The 16258-nt window shown below is 36.1% G+C and overlaps 2 protein-coding genes across 2 annotated transcripts; one reads left to right on the forward strand and one right to left on the reverse strand.

Annotated features, from left to right (window-relative positions):
- Nucleotides 1–98: 98 nt before the first annotated feature.
- LOC6649057 (transforming growth factor beta-1-induced transcript 1 protein) lies at nucleotides 99–11888 on the forward strand. Its single transcript, XM_002070875.4, has 5 exons — nucleotides 99–161; nucleotides 1175–1216; nucleotides 7778–8002; nucleotides 10767–11000; nucleotides 11060–11888. Exons 2-5 carry the CDS (start codon nucleotides 1214–1216, stop codon nucleotides 11135–11137), a joined length of 540 nt encoding a protein of 179 aa, XP_002070911.2. The 5' UTR covers nucleotides 99–161; nucleotides 1175–1213; the 3' UTR covers nucleotides 11138–11888.
- A 199-nt stretch (nucleotides 11889–12087) lies between these two features.
- Nucleotides 12088–15360, reverse strand: LOC6649058. Its single transcript, XM_023179515.2, has 3 exons — nucleotides 15114–15360; nucleotides 12180–15053; nucleotides 12088–12117 (listed from the first exon to the last, which is right to left on the reverse strand). The coding sequence occupies exons 1-3, from the start codon at nucleotides 15189–15191 to the stop codon at nucleotides 12097–12099; spliced, it is 2973 nt and encodes a 990-aa protein (XP_023035283.1). The 5' UTR covers nucleotides 15192–15360; the 3' UTR covers nucleotides 12088–12096.
- Nucleotides 15361–16258: the final 898 nt, after the last annotated feature.

Consider the following 16258-nt stretch of genomic DNA (forward strand, 5'->3'; position numbering starts at 1 on the left):
GGCGACAGCGTCGTCACTCTGCTCTGCTTGGCAGCAGCTGCGGCGTTTTAGTTTCAGTTTCAGTTTCTTGGTCGACGTTCGCCGGTTCAGTTCGTCGATTTTTTTGTTTCCTCTCTCTCCCTATTTCTCTCTCTGTGGTTCGCGATTCGCGGCTTCTATCGGTTAGTGGTCTCCTCTTGTTTTTTCTGTTTTGTTATTTTGTGTTCTTTTTTTGCCCGTTTATTAACCGAAATTTATACCAACAACAAATAAATTGGATGGAACGAAAAAAAAAACAAAAATCAAAACTATACAAAAAGAAATGAAAAATAAGAAATGATTATTTTCTGAGAAAATTATTGTTAATTAATCCATTAATAGAAAACGAGAAAACAATTTCTGAGAGATTTTTCCAGGGCAAAACATGAAACATCATTTCATATAAATGTCAAAATACATAATTTCGAAATGAAACTCAATCGTTGAAGGAATTAAAAGAAAGTTTAAATATTTCAATGACTAGACTTTAAAACCAGATGTGCTTAAGAAGTTAGTTAAATGTTCTGTTCTTGCTGATTAATTTAGATAACTCTTGTTTAGAACAAGTTAAGATGGGATTATGCCATTCAATTTGATCTTTTTTAAAGCCATTATTCTATATTTCAAAACCTCATTATAGATAGAACAGCCTCACATACATAGTCATTATTTATTCTTTCTAATAATATGATAGTTCTTGTATATAGAACACAAAGTAAAATAAGAGTTAAACAGAAAGTTAGGGCAAATTTTCGGCACTTTGTATATGTTATCTTTTATAGCTAAATAGCTTCCAGTGAAATAAAAATCATTTATGATCCAAATAAAAAATCAAAGATCGAGGTGTACTTAAGCACTTTACCGTATATACATCATTCTGTTGAATGTTTATAAATAATTTTGTCGAAAACTTGTTTCAAGTGATTGTAGAATTTCTTTTCAATTTTCTTGTCTTCCCCTCTCTTGTTGTCTCTCTCACTCTCTCTCTCTCTCTCTGTTAATTTTGTTAATGTTTTCGTTTGGGTGATTAATGGATACCGATGAAAATAATATATTACATTACCTATAAATATATATCACTTTGTTTTGTTGTTTTTCTTTTTTTTTTGTTGTTTTCTTTGGTTTGGTTTGGTTTGGCGTGGTTTGCTGTTTAAAGTATAAATTTCAACACTAAAACAAAAGCGACACCAACAAAATGGTAAGTAAATAAATGAAATACAACTAAAAACATAAATCACAGTTGAAAAAAAAAAGTCAAAGACAAAAAAATTAAAAAGAGATTTTAAGGAGGAGAAGGGGCTTGAAAAGAAGGAAACAAAATGTAAAAAAAAAAGGAACATTAAATTTCAAACCCAATTCAAATGCTTTCCAACCGGCTAGCTGGCGGGTCGTCGCCTTGTTGGCTGCTCTGGTGCCCCCCAGCTGGAGCCGCTAGTCCCCCTCACCCCCTCGCCAGCAGAAAATATCCGATCCGATCGGATCGTCGTATAGTTATGATTCGTTGTGGGCGTAGGCAAACAGGTTGCGATTGTGTATTGCTCATACGCCGCATTGGCCAGCCGCCGCCTTCCCCAAAAACGCTTTTATTGCTCATTTCATTTCATTTTTCAATATGCTGCCTTTTTTTTCTTCTTTTCGGTTCCTCTGTTTTGTTTCCAAAGTGTCTAAACACCAACCATGTGCAAGATTCATAACAGACGAGTGTGCGTGGAATTTTTAGAGTGTTACAAACTAAACCAACCAAACAAACTGTCATCTAACGCCGTTTTTATGAGCTGCCTACCCAAAAAGTATAAAAAAAAACACACAAAAAATACAAAAAACAAAAAAAAAACCTCACGCACAAATGACTTTGGTTTGCCTTATTAGTATTTATGTTAATTGCCATACTAAACAACAACAACAAAAAAACCAAAAACAATTTGAAGAGTTTGCCAAGTGTTTGCTGCTCTCCCTCCCACCTCCCTGAATTTCCAATTTCAATTTTTAATTTCGAATTTGTGTGGGCAACTCTCAAAAGTCTCTCAACTTTCATTAATTCATTCACTCATTCATTCACTCCCTCAATTCATTCATTCGTTCATTCAGTTGAGATGAGTGGAGGACAACCATATATAAAAAAAAAACTACAAGAAGCAAATAAAAGTCCAAACTCTGACATCATTTTTACACCAAATCCATCAGTTTAAATCTTAGCCCCCTCGTCAGCCCCCAAAGGACCTTCAAGCCCTCAACTGGTTTTCCCCCCAAAACTAAGTCTGATTAATAAAATGAGCACAATATAAATCATCTGCCTGATAAAATGCGAAACAACAAATGATTGAACAAAAAATTTGTTATTGTTCTCATTAAATTATTAACCATTTTCTTTTTATTGTTATTCTTTTTTTTTTTTGCGAATGCCGTCAGCTTAGAATGAGAATACATATTACAAAAACAAAATTCAGTTTATAAATTGTAATATTTGGTTTATATATAAAATGATTAAAAAATTTAGTGCTTAAATTCTAAAGTCATGTTTTCGTAATCAATTTCAAATTATGCACAGTGATAACTCCCAAAGTAAACTTTGTCGTTGTAATTCTTATTGTGATTCCCAACTGGTTTTGGCGTTAAAACAGTGCCTGCTCAAACGAAAGTTTGGAAAATTTATTAGAAATGGAATTAGCAATTTAGTATGTACTATGTATATTATTACTCGTATAGTTTGTACTTGGTCGTCAAGATAATTTTAGCACTAATTAAAACAAGCACTTAAAACTACTTTATTCTTACTTGATATCCGTTTATAACCACGTACTTGGCTGGTTTTAATATGATTTTTATGAAATGCCAATAAGCTAATACAAGGGGTTATCTTGTTTGGGGATATTTTATTTTCAATTTTTGTTTTTAGCTTTTATTTTTTTTTGGATTACTGAAAATATTGAAGTTCAAAATATTTAAGGAGATATGACATTCTTTGTGAGGTAATGTTTTTATCAAGTAAAGCAAACTTTCAAATTTTAAAAGCGTTTATCTCGAAAACACGATTTTTGAACAGGCGACAAACTTACAGTTGGTAATTCTGAAAGGTTATCAGTAAAACAAAGTGCAATCGACTCATAATTTCCACCACTCTAGTCCTGACCGCATTCAGAATTTTAGGATTCTTAAATACTAATTCTTTTGACATTAAACTACAAAAGAAACCAGAGGGCCGGGGCTAACTTTGACCGCGTCAAAGTTTGTATACCCTTGCAAGGTCTAATGTTTGCGAAAGAACGGCTTAGGAAATAAAGAAGTTATTGATCAAAGTCACTGTTCACCACCGATTGTTCCTATGGAACCTATATGATATAGTTACCCGATCTTAATAAAACGTTGCACAGACATTAATAGTTATGCTAAATTGAGAAATACAAATTTTTATGACAATTGCTTCAAAAGTAACGAAGTTACTGACAAAAGTCACTGTTTTCGACCGATCGGTCCTATGGGAGCTATATGATATAGTGATCCGATCCGGCTGAGTCCGAGATATACAACCCCTGCAGTATGTACAAACTTACATACAAAATTTTAACTCTTTAGCTCTAATGGTCTAGGAGTTTGCGTTGATCCAGACGGACGGACGGACATGGCTATATGACCTCGTCTCGTCATGCTGATCAAGAATATATATACTTTATGTAGTCGGAGATGCTTCCTTCTATGCGTAGCACACTTCTAACCAAAATTAATATACCCTTTTTGCAAGGGTATAAAAAATGGTTTATAACAATTTTTTTAAACATTTTTAAACTCCAACAATTTCAATCTAAATAAAAAAACACAAAATTCGAAATGTGGCCAGGACCAGAGTTACATATATGTTGATTCTCATGCCACGATAAACTTTAATTTCGGACGATCCTGCCTTAAGTTTTTCTTGCCGTCACATGCATTTCCTTTTTTTGAGGCTCATTAAACAGAAAACATAATTTTGATAACTTTTTTCGTTTAAAAATGATACTTTTTTTTAAAAGGATCTCTAAAACAGACTTCCAACCAAGAAGACTCTCTCAATAACGCAAATTTGTTTGCCAAATTTCATTTAAATACTAGAAAAAAGCAAAATCATAATTTAATACAAATTTTATTTTGCAAAGAAACTCTTAAACGAGTCCGAATACCAAATTTCTTAACTATAGCTCTTATAATTTTTGAGATCACAAGGACAGACAGACAGACATGGATATGTATATACTTGACTATTGATGCTGATCACAAATATTGTAGTCAATATGATCATAATCTTCAACTTCAATATACCATTTCCCTGGGCATAACATTAGTTAGTGTCTTGTAAATTATTTTTCATTTGCTTTGTTGTTATGCAAACTATTGTTTTGTGCTTATGGCTTTTCAAAAGACTAAGATTACAGAAATGTTGACTGATTTATGCAAAAGATTCAATGCGATTTCAAAGCTACATATTTATGGTAATTACGCTACAGGTGATCGAATTTGGTGTTTGATATTTTATTACTCACATTTGACGTTTCAAAAGATTAGAGGGGCAAAAAAAAAAAGAGAAGGTTGCTAAAAATATCTAAATTGATTATAATATTCGTATAGAGGTTTTCTCTTTCTCTCTCTATTTCTCTATCGTCCTCTCACATTTGTTGCACTTTTTCGAGTGATAAATTGTTGAATCAATATTTCAATTTAGATGAGATTAAAACTGGTTTCCCTATGAGATCACCAAGAACTAAATATATAATATAAGGGGATAAGCAAAAAACCATAATAAACTGACTCAATTATTTTCGCATTTCAGAGTGTAAAATAGTCCAAACATTTTCTCAAAACTTTTCACAAATTCCCTTAAAAAAAAAAATCACATTGATCATACGCACTGTGGAACATTGAATTTTTAATTTGCTTTTCTATTTATTTATTTATTTTTTTTGTTTCCCTGGCATGGATATAACAACAAATTATTAATTCGTATTGATTGACAACCTTTGATTGATTCACACTTTTTGCTTTTCTACCCTAACCGCCCCTCCCACCATCCCCCAGTTTTACACTCTTCACACAGATTCCTAATGAATCATGCACTCAATATTTTAATTATCGCAAATGCAAAAAAAAAACAAAAAAACAAAAGGGAGAAGACGAAACAAAATCAATTTGTTTTCCATTATTGTTGCTCCAATTCAAATGGTATTCATCTATATATATATATATATATATATATATGGGTATATAGTATAGTATTTTTGCAAATTTCGTATGACCTTTTTATTGTTGTAGTTTCTGTTTCTATGCAATTAACTGATAAGAAATGCAAGTCAACATTTAACAATTTGCCCAATACATGCATCTACTTATATTATATATATATACATATATATATATATATATGTATTTATGGGTATAAACAGCTGCAGTCCAGGCAGGTATATAGGTATATATAGAAGGGGGGAAAAAACCGTGGCAAGGTTTGTTATTCGAGATTTTTTGTTAGCAAATTAAAGCGTGAACAAAAACCAAAACAAAAAACAAAAACCAAACAAACCGGAACATATGTTCATAGGCGGCTCTAGAGGGGGCAACCCAAGGGAAATTTGCTCCTAAATGTATGCAATAGACACAAGTCCTAAAATTCGCTTTTTCAAACATATAAAGAAGTTTTTAAATATTCTGTGGATATAAATAAAATCAAGCAAAAATTGCATGTAGATAATTTTAAAGTTTTTTGGCATAGGAAAAGTCATTATTTTGCATGCAAATAATGAATACTTATTTAGCTTATTGCATACTTAAAGGGGCAATGCTACAGCATTTCATATCAATCACTTTAGAAATCTATCTTTAATTTGGAAAAACTTCTTTATTTCTAATTCCGATTTCATTTCCATTTTCATTGTATATACTAATCTGATGATAATTGTTATAGTTTTTGACCAAGAAGACTTTAAAGCTAAATCAAAGGTAGCAATAGATTTGGATAATTTGGATAATTTAAACGATTTCATTTCTCTGTACCCTATATAAATATTTGTTAATTATTTCCATTTTTAGGATAGTTTTTCCTTGTGAAAAGTGTATTTCTTAGGCAATTTGCTAGAGTATACAATATTCGTTGTCGATTCAAAATTGTTTGTTTCTTTTTTTGTTTGTTTGTTTCCCATTAAGTGCTAAACATTTTCTTAATTTTCGTTTTTTTTTTTTTTGTGTTTTTAATTGCTTTAATTTCTTACTGCTGTCGTTTGTGCTGCCAAAGAGAGGCAGTGCGATTAGTAAAAAGAAGAGAGAACCAAACTGTAACCCTTGGCATGGTCCCCACCTGCCTGGCACCTTTCACCTTCTGCCTTCCGCCTTCCGCCTTTATTGACTTGGCACTTCTCTTTCTCATTGTATCTTTAGTTCTCCTTCTCTTACTCTCCCGGTGCGTGTTTGTTTAATTCAATTCTAACTCTAGCGATGATCTAAGTGAGACGTCGCGTCTTCGTTCTATGCAAAAATTTGTTGTAGTTATAGTTGTTTCCATATTTGTGTGTACATATGTACGTATGTACATCTGGCGCACAAAACTTGAATATAAGCAAAGAAGCAAACAAAAACACAAAAACAAAAAGAAAACCAAGAGCAAGAAGCAGCCCGAAAAGTGGCCCGAAATAAATTTAATGTGCGTTTAATTTGAACAAATTGTAATTTTTCGGCAAAATGTAAATAAAACAAAGTCAAGAACTCGCCCACTCATATAACAGCAGCACCACTAGCACCACCACCACCACCACCACCATGCTTCCACCAGGCTAACCCCATACGCCAATCAACCGATCACCCACCCATTCAGCCACCCACCCACATATATTGCAGCCAAACAAAAAAAAGAGAGGGAGGTCATGGAAAGATGGTAGTTGCCAACTGATAGAAATGTGGTCATTTCGGATCGGGGGAGGGGCGGAGCGGGGTGTGGAGCTGCAAGTGAGCGTGCAAATTGGCAAAATTTACGATCTGCTGCCATTTAACTTTATTTCCATTTTTCACATGTTTGTTTTCGATGAATTTTTATGAGTTTTAGTTTTGTTCAATGTATTGGCCGGTGTTATCAGTAAAAATAGGACCAAAATTCAGTCTCTCTTCAGCTAGCACCCTCTGCGGGCTCTTTCTGCTCTTGGGTTTGAAACTTGGCTAGATCATTCATAATGAATCTTTAGTGACAAATATCAATTTATCTTAAGCTTAAGCCAGACTTGAATGTTTTGTATTGTTTTCGATTTTGAAATTTGAGATTCTATCAAAGTTCAATAACCTGAGACACAGAGAAAAGTTTATGAACAAACTAACCCATACAAACATATTCCTATATAGGTATATATGTATATGTATTTATGTGCATGTAGCTACATATGTTTTAAGCTCAAAGTTTTATAGCCATAATTTCATTTCACTTGGGTCATTACTTGTTGTATAATATGAATTTTATAAATGATTGAAATGAGGCGCATCATCAGTACAAATCCAGACATACATACATATATGTATTATGTACCCATTTATATTTATATATATTTCTATTACTTGTGTGATAATTCTTACTTGGTTTTATTTGAGTTTGCTTGCGGTTTATGTCATTTGGATTGGATTACGTAAACTCTTGATCGTTTGTCACTCATTTAGAATCTTCGACTTTTTTTTCTCTCTGCGGTTTTTTACTTCCCAGCTCTAAGTTTTAATATATAATTCTACATACTTTCTTTTGTTTTGTTGTTTTCCTCAACAGTCTGAGCCAGCTTCGGTGTGTCACAAGTGCAATGAGGTCATCCAGCAACGCATCATCACGGCTTTGGGCAAGACTTGGCATCCGGAGCATTTTGTCTGCAAAGATTGCCAAAAGCCAATTACCGATTCAACATTCAATATACAAAACGGTGAACCGGTATGCTCCGATTGCTTTGTGCAAAACTATTCGGGCACCTGTTTCGGTTGCAAACAGCCCATCCTAGAGGTTAGTAAATGAATATCATCATATTTTATTTTGATAAGACGTAGTTCCTCAACATCAACATCCACATCGTCATAGATATAGTCAACGTCATAGTCATAGTCATCGCCATGGGCAATTGTCGTCTGTTTGTCATAAACTTTGGCACTTTATGAGCTCCAATGTAATTAATATTGTCAACATTTGTCTTGATACGCTATAATGCCTTGTAATGTATGTACATCAAGGCATGTGCACACATACATATATAGATACTATCTATATATGTACTATCTACATATATAGTAAATATAATATAAGTGCATCTCACTCAAGTATTTATCATCATTTTGATTGAGGAAATAGCTAACACTGCAATGCATTTCTTGGAAACTAGAAAAAAATAGAAAAACTAAACAAATATTGTTGGCAATTATATATTTCATTTCAATTATTTTAAGGTAACTTAATAGCAACAGATGCTTTCGAATATGTAGGTTGATGCAGGTCTAAAATATACTCGACCAAATAAAAACAATTTCTTGGCCAGTCACAGCGATTGTCGTCTCATCGTTTTGTTGAAATCCATAATAAATACGTGTCTATAAGTACTTGTTTGTAGTATCGAGATTAAAGTGAACGTAACAAACCATTTATTCTCTATTTCAGGAGGTGTAATAGTTAAGTGTAAATAATTTAGTATTTTGTCTTTGACTTCTTCAAATAAGAAATGTTTTTTGGAGCATTTTTTCGGCTTCTTGAGGGAGAGGAAGAGCCCTGTGCGCCAAGAAGGGGAAGGTTTTGGTTTTACATTTCCTTCTATCAAGGCCTTAGGCAGAATCTAACTAAATCCTTGGTATGCCATTAATACCTTTTTCAAGCAGCACATAAAGGTGAACAGATTGTCTGTATAGCAACTTTAAGAACCGCCAAGTTATCAGCTATTATCAGCAGACTTCCAGAGTTGTAATGGCCTTAATATATCTTCAATTTAAACTACATGTCCTACCTTTGATTTAAAATCTTATAAATTAGTAGGATTTTTAGACCTCAAGCCGGCTAAAAACCAGTTTTAGCTGAAGCTTAAAATTGTTCACTTTTGGGTTGCCAGTAATTTTCATAGATTTTTGGACATTTACATTTCATATGTGCAGTTCTCGGTAGATGAGTTGTCTAAGTGGCCCAGTCATTTAGTCAACTGAACAACGAGGATCCGGGTTCGAATCCCAAACTATGTAGTGTATGAATGTAGTTTTCGTCTAAGCTGAAGGCCTTAGTTGCCAGTGCTTGTAAAAATATAGTTTGGTTGATAGTTTATAACTATATCGTAAACTTTAATAATAATAATAATAAAAACATTTCATATGTATGCTTTACTTTTGGAATTGAAAGCTAAGGAAAGATTTCAATCGATTAATACGAACCTAACTATTTTGGAGCATTGCACTATGGTCAGAAATTTAATTTATGAGGCGTAAAATCCTGTTTTTTGTAAATATTTGAGATATTTTTAAATCAGAAATCATTGGTGTTTCCACCCAAAATAGGTGAGCAAAAGCTAAGACTGTATTTTGGCCAATTTTTAATCGATTTCAAAAAGTTATATTTTATTTAGATGGAATACTTTGCTATTCTTTAACATTGTTTGTCCCGCTTGCAAAGATTACTAATTAAAACTTGAAAATTAACATTGAGTTAAATCTAAAAGCGTTAAATAAAGATTTTAATTGCAAAAATCGTACAAAATTCGCGAAGTTAAGAGTTTTTCCGAATTTTTCAATTAAAATGACTAACCTTTTAGAGATCGAAAATATTTTTGCAGCTATTTTTCTCACTATTCGAAAGAATAATAAAAAGCCCTAAAAACGCAAGTCTCGTGACATTAGCTAATCCTTCTTTGTAGCTATGTCCTCTCTCATCTCGTCCCCGTTCGTCCTTGACTAACTTGACTAAATTTGTAACTCAATTTTTTTAATTTTTGCGGCTTTCTTAATCAAAGATCCAAGATTTTCAGTGAGCTACAAATAAATCTATTTAAATTTTAAATATTCTATTATCTAATTGTATACGATAATATTAAATTATTTCTTATAAATTTGCTTGAACAGTTGATGACAATGCCCAAAAGTATGCAAACAGGATATTTTTGTTAGTCTTAAGCGAAATTTATTTTTAGTCGTATTAATGTGCCTACGAAATTTCAATACTGTAGTTTTTAAATTGTAGTTTATGCAAATATCGAATTTCCTAGATTCAAAGATGTGAAATGGGCGAAATCTATCACATATCTATCTCCTAATATATAAAGTTAATTAGATCTTTTTGATAACTAGACCTTTTAAGTGATTATGTAGTAAACAAATTGTCTCCAGTGAGGGTTTTCTTTTAGCCTGGACACATTCTCATAGTTCTTTATAGTTTTCAAGAGGTAAGTTTTTTGACTGCCCATAACGCACTGTACGGGTTGAATTTTCCTTTAAATTGAATACTGAGATTGTTATTTTAAAAACTTACCACGAATTTAGCTTAAAAGAAGACTATAATTTATCAGTTTCCTTATGCAATAGACCAAATCATTTAGAAGTCTTTTAAATCTGAATATTCTAGAACAAGACAAAATAATGAATGTTTTTACTCTATTGACAATTGTTAGCTCATGTGATAGCCGCCTTTTGTTTGGCTTTGCTTTTGATTACGAGAAAACTAAATTTGTCAAGGCAGCTGAAAAGTATGCTATTAAACTTGTTAATTGAGATTTTTTTCCCATTTTTTTCCATTGTATTTGCAGCGAACAATTAAGGCCATGGATCAAAGTTGGCACGAGGAATGCTTCGTGTGTGGCGGACCATGCAAGAAACCCCTGGTGGGCACCTCGTTCTACGAACGCGATGGCAAACCATATTGTCGCGTGGACTTTGAGCAACTTTTTGCGGCTCGTTGCGCCGGCTGCGCACTGCCCATAACGGAGAATGCAATTGTGGCTCTAAATGCCAAATGGCATCGGGAGTGCTTTAAGTGCAAGGTATGTACTTGGACCCAGCTCCAATTAAGTGCTAATCCCAAATGTTCAATTGATTCCAGAAATGCGCCACGGCCATTACGGCCAGCACGTTCGCCGTGGAGGATAACAAACCATTGTGCACTGCCTGTTCGGGTTAGGATCGTCTCTTAGGCAAATAATAATGGGCATACGGACATATATCTAATGTATATTATCTACATATATATATATATATATATATATATATATATATATATATACCTAATTATTATTATTATCATTATTATTATTAATATTATGGTATTTTGTAGTAACGCAATTATTGTTGAACAAAAAAAATCGAAAGTCAAAGCTAACAAAATCAAACAAAATGGAAACCCAAACACTACCGAAAGGCCATTCATTCACTTGAATGTGTGTGTTTGAGCAAATATTTTTTTAAACAAATGTAACTTAAATATTTAATAGTCCATTATCAACACACGAAAATGAAAAAAAAACGAAATGTTGTCTATCTCATAAATGTGTACAAGATCCTATCAAAGGCGGATTTAGGCGGTGGATATTTGCTCCTAAAAGTATGCAATAAACAGTCCAAGTTTAATTTTTTAATTTTTAAGTGACATACTAAAAGTTGCAAATAATATACACTTTTCCAGCCTATTGCATACCTTAAGGGGCTAATTTTCCTTATTTCACTGTTGTATTTTCGCCTATGTATGTATATCCGCTATCTTACGATCATATGATATATATACCTATATATATTTCCTTCTCTTACTCGGTCTTTCTCTCTTTCTTATATTGTTTGTGCTAATTTTTTTTATATACTGCGCAAAGCATGTTATTAAATTGAAAATATATTAAAACTGAATCTTGATTCACAAGTAGCAAAAATCCAAATTTCAACCCAGAATTTTTCAAAACTTATCTCATTTTAGTGGTAAGTACATATTTTATTGTTTTTTTTTTTTTGTATTAATAAATTCACAAATGCTTCAATCGGAATTTGATTAATTTTTCCATTTTTTTTTCATTGCCAAAAACCAAGTCCAAACGGCAAAAGTGAATTGCTTAATTTTGATCATATTTTTTCAGTTTTTTTTAATTCTTAGTTTTAGTCCTTGCCTGGTTGTGCCTAAGTAGATAGAAGAAGCCAGTTGGCATTATAGACTTATGTATTTTGATATGTTTTGTTACCTGTTGTTTTTGTAGCATGGCTCCCAGGGAACGCATTAGAGGATCGAGAACTTGCTGCACTTGGTTCTTGGAAACATGTTGTAGTGCCTCGAATAGAGCCTCATGCAATTTGTTTTCCATTTTATGCTTCTGACTTTCGGTCTTCTCGCGGCATTTGCGACTACAGCTGGCCGATGGGCGATCGAAGCTCATGGTGCTACTGGCATCGCCGCGGCAGTGTATATTCTCGATTTGGGTCTTCACCAGTTGATCAATGGCCGGCGGTATTTCGGTATCGGACTGGACTTTAGTGGCAGCATTGGCAGCCAATGGACCTGCAGTGCTGTGACCCTTCATTTTGCGTACACGCAAAAGGGGCTTGGGACGTGTGTCTTTGCGGGGCACTAGACGCGGCTCATAGAACTTCAGATCGTTCAGACACATCTTGAGATCGTAACGCTGGCTGCGTACCTCGGACTGTGTGCGATGATAGTGATGATAGCGAGGGCGATTCATTTTGTGACCACGCTTCCTCAGACGTCGATAGGTCTCGCGGGCCAATTGGAAGCGCTCCTCCTGCATGTCCTCGATGAATGTCAGAAATTTGGTGCATCGCTGCTGCAGGCATTCGACAACAGGATCCTGACGATCCATGATACTCTTATCCAGGCACACATTGGTCATGGTGTAGATCATCTCAATGAGGGCACTCAACTTCTGGGGCACCTTGTCGAGCAGAAAATAGCGCAATTGCCGCTGAAATGTTTGGATCGATTGCTGTACCAGGCCATAGACACAGACCACACGCTGACAGGCCTCGTTCGACTTGGCGCTATTGAAACAGGCGACCGGTGTGCATCTCACATCGTCGATCATCCCCTTGAGGGGATAGAGAAAGTTCCTAGCAAATCGCACACAGAACTCGAAGGCATTGCGTTCCCTTCGCTGGCGCTCCAAGGCACTGCAGGGCGGCACATGCAATTGCAGCAAACTATTCTGCAGTTGATCCAACGAACTGATAATCTTCTCCTGTGTCATTGAGATCTTGTTGTAGATCGTAAGTTTCTCGAATTTCAGATTCTCCAGGGATCTGGTGCACACCACTGGAGAGCGCTGCTGTTGCCTACGCCGGCGCGGTGATGTCTTCTCGGCAGTGGGTGACACGGACATTCGTGTTGGGGACGGTGGCGCTGGTATGGAGGGAGAAGCCGTAACAGCATCACGACCTCCCAGATGACGTGCTTTCAATTCAGCAGCATGTTCTTCCGTTTTCGTTGCTTTCGCTTTGCTCTTCAATTGCCGACGACTTTGCTGCTGCCTCTGTGAGGTGAATTTGGGTGGCGATGGACTAGGAGAAGAAGCTCCAGTCTTGAGTCTTTCTGTCCTCAGTCTGTTCGACTTTTGTGGCTTTGCTGGTAATGATGTTGAGAGCGTTGATGGCGGTAGGCCAACCAATCTCTTCTGCTGTGCTCTTGTCTGCGTACTTTCCATCGACTTGTCCTTCTTGGCCTGCTCCATCATCTTGGCTTTTGGTTGTTGCTTCTTGATTACATTTTCATTGTCGATCAGCTCGGACTCTCCGTCCTCTTCGGTGGGCACGTGTGTCTCCTCCGATCGCTGGGAAGTGTATCGCATGGGCTGTAGACTACGCAACAGACTGATCCGATGGGGCCGCTGTTCTAGCTCAATGAAACAAGGTTTTTTAACAACTGCTAGCAATCCACTTTCTGTTTGGTCGCCAGATGCTGATGCTGTGGTAGTGGTTGTCGTTGTTGTTGTTGTTGGTGATGCTAAAGCAGTAGTGGGATCTGTGAGTTGGCCTAATTGACTTTGGACCGGATCTTGTTCACTGCTCGTACAAGTGGGACGTGGTTCCAAATAACGCATGTAACCCGGTCGATTGGCATACTCATGCTCGAGATCTCCATCTTCGAGAAAGAAGGGTGTCATCGGCTCCGGTTCGGCACTGCCATGCTGATCCATAAACTGATCCGCTAACATGGGAGAGGCATTCTCTACATCACACACATTCACCTGAATGGCCGTCCATACCATGGGCGATGGCATTATATCCACCCACTTGGGCTGTTGTTGCGGATAATCTTCAAACGTTATGGAATTCAATTGAGGATAAACCCTATCACCGCCGCCGCCCACACAAGGAGTACACGTATCACATGGAGCACACGAAATGTCTGGAGCACAGATAACTTCTTCATGGCGTTCACGTTGAGCCCCAAGGACCATCTTTAAACGTTCCAACACATCTTCGGCCTTGGGCAGAGGCTTGAAACTGACTTCCACCTCCTTTTTGGGCCGGCGCCTGGAAGTCGTTGTAGATGACTGCTTCACTTTGGATGTTCCGGCCGCCCGTTGTGATTTGGGCTTTATTGGATTGATCTCCTCCATGAATTCAAGTTCGGCACATACCTCCCGATGAAGTGCCTCTATTTGCTGGCAGGCATCGTCGGCCTTGTCAATGATCATTGACTTTTTCGACTTTGACTTTGACTTGCTTTTGGACTTCTTCGATTTGGTCTGACGTGTGCCACCTTCGGCCCCACCACAAAGACGACCAACGTGTTGCTCAACCCGTGGTACAAACGCCACATTGTCGTGCTCGCCGTAGACGTCATAGTCATTGTAGTCCTCATCGTCGTCGTCGTCGTCGTCATCATCCTGTAATGCCGATGGCTCCAACGAAAGCTGTGTCTCCACATCCAAGTCTCGGGAGGTTACCATGCTAAGGACATCATTGCCTGAACGTCGCACCTTACAAAATCGCGGCATTGTCGGCCTGGACGGCTCTCGATCCTTACGCAATTGAGCCAACTCGGCGGCTCGCTGTTTGTTATAACGCTTCACGGCATTTGGTATGGACTCGGGGCCAGAGAACTGTATGAAAGTGGTTAGTCACACCCGATCAAATCGATCCCAATCTTTTTGAGAGCTTACCTGAAACTCAAAATTACCAGAACGACGACAATATTCATTAGACTGGCCGTACAGGTCATGAGTATTCAGATTATACATCTTTTCGTCGTCGTCGTCGTCGTCGTCTTAGGAGTGATTTTTTCTTCTTTAAATTTATAAAATTTATTAACGGAAAACAAATTGTCTAAATAGATAAGGACCGCAAAACTTAACTCGAATTATAACTTGAAAATAATATGTCGATTTTTTTATTTTTTAATTGTTTTTGTATTCTGAAGAGACAAAGAGAGAGAGAGAGAGAAAGAAGAAAAAAATCTGGAAGTAATACTAAATTTGAAATTTTGCTTGTAGGCTCGTTGCCGAAAAAAAAAATTTGTATTCAAAAAGTTTGATAGATTTCACTTGCACAATCTGATGGAATAAATTTGTTTGCTTATTCAATTTCGATAAGCAACTTGATTGACTTTTCGAAAATATTTGAGAAAATGCATTTCACTTGCAGATTTGGGCTTGGAACAATTTGTCATTTGAGTGGGTTTGTTTTTTGATAAATTATACAATAATATTATCTTTAGACAAGCTTGTTTTTATACCATACACCCATAGGGTGAAATGGTATATTAAAGTCGCCAAAATGTATGTAACAGGCAGAAGGAAGCATCTCCGACCCCACAAAGTATATATATTCTTGATCAGGATCAACAACCGAGTCGATCTAGCCATGTCCGTCTGTCCGTCCGTCTGTCCGTCCGTCTGTCTGTCCATCTGTCTGTCCATCTGTCCGTATGAACACCTAGATCTCGGAGACTGTAAGAGCTAGAGCCACCAAATTTGGTATGTAGACTCGTGTAGTATGTAGAGTGATCAAGTTTTTTTGCCACGCCCCTTTCCGCCCCCGCAATTTCAAAAAAAGCGTTTATCTCTAAAACTATTCTAGCTAGAGACACCATATTTGGTATGTATATTTGCTTAGTAAATGCACACATTTTGTATATATAAAAATTTTGACACGCCCTTTTCCGCCCCCGTAATTTGAAAAACTTGATTATCTCCCGTATTTTTTTACCTTATGCAATCAAATTTGGCACACTTAAATTTAATACTAATATCTAGCAAAATACCAAATTTGCATATAAACGTTTTTCCAAAAGGCTAGAGTTGGCCGT

The sequence above is a fragment of the Drosophila willistoni genome, unplaced genomic scaffold, assembly GCF_018902025.1.
Source record: "Drosophila willistoni isolate 14030-0811.24 unplaced genomic scaffold, UCI_dwil_1.1 Seg143.1, whole genome shotgun sequence".
Classification (NCBI taxonomy): Eukaryota; Metazoa; Arthropoda; class Insecta; order Diptera; family Drosophilidae; genus Drosophila; species Drosophila willistoni.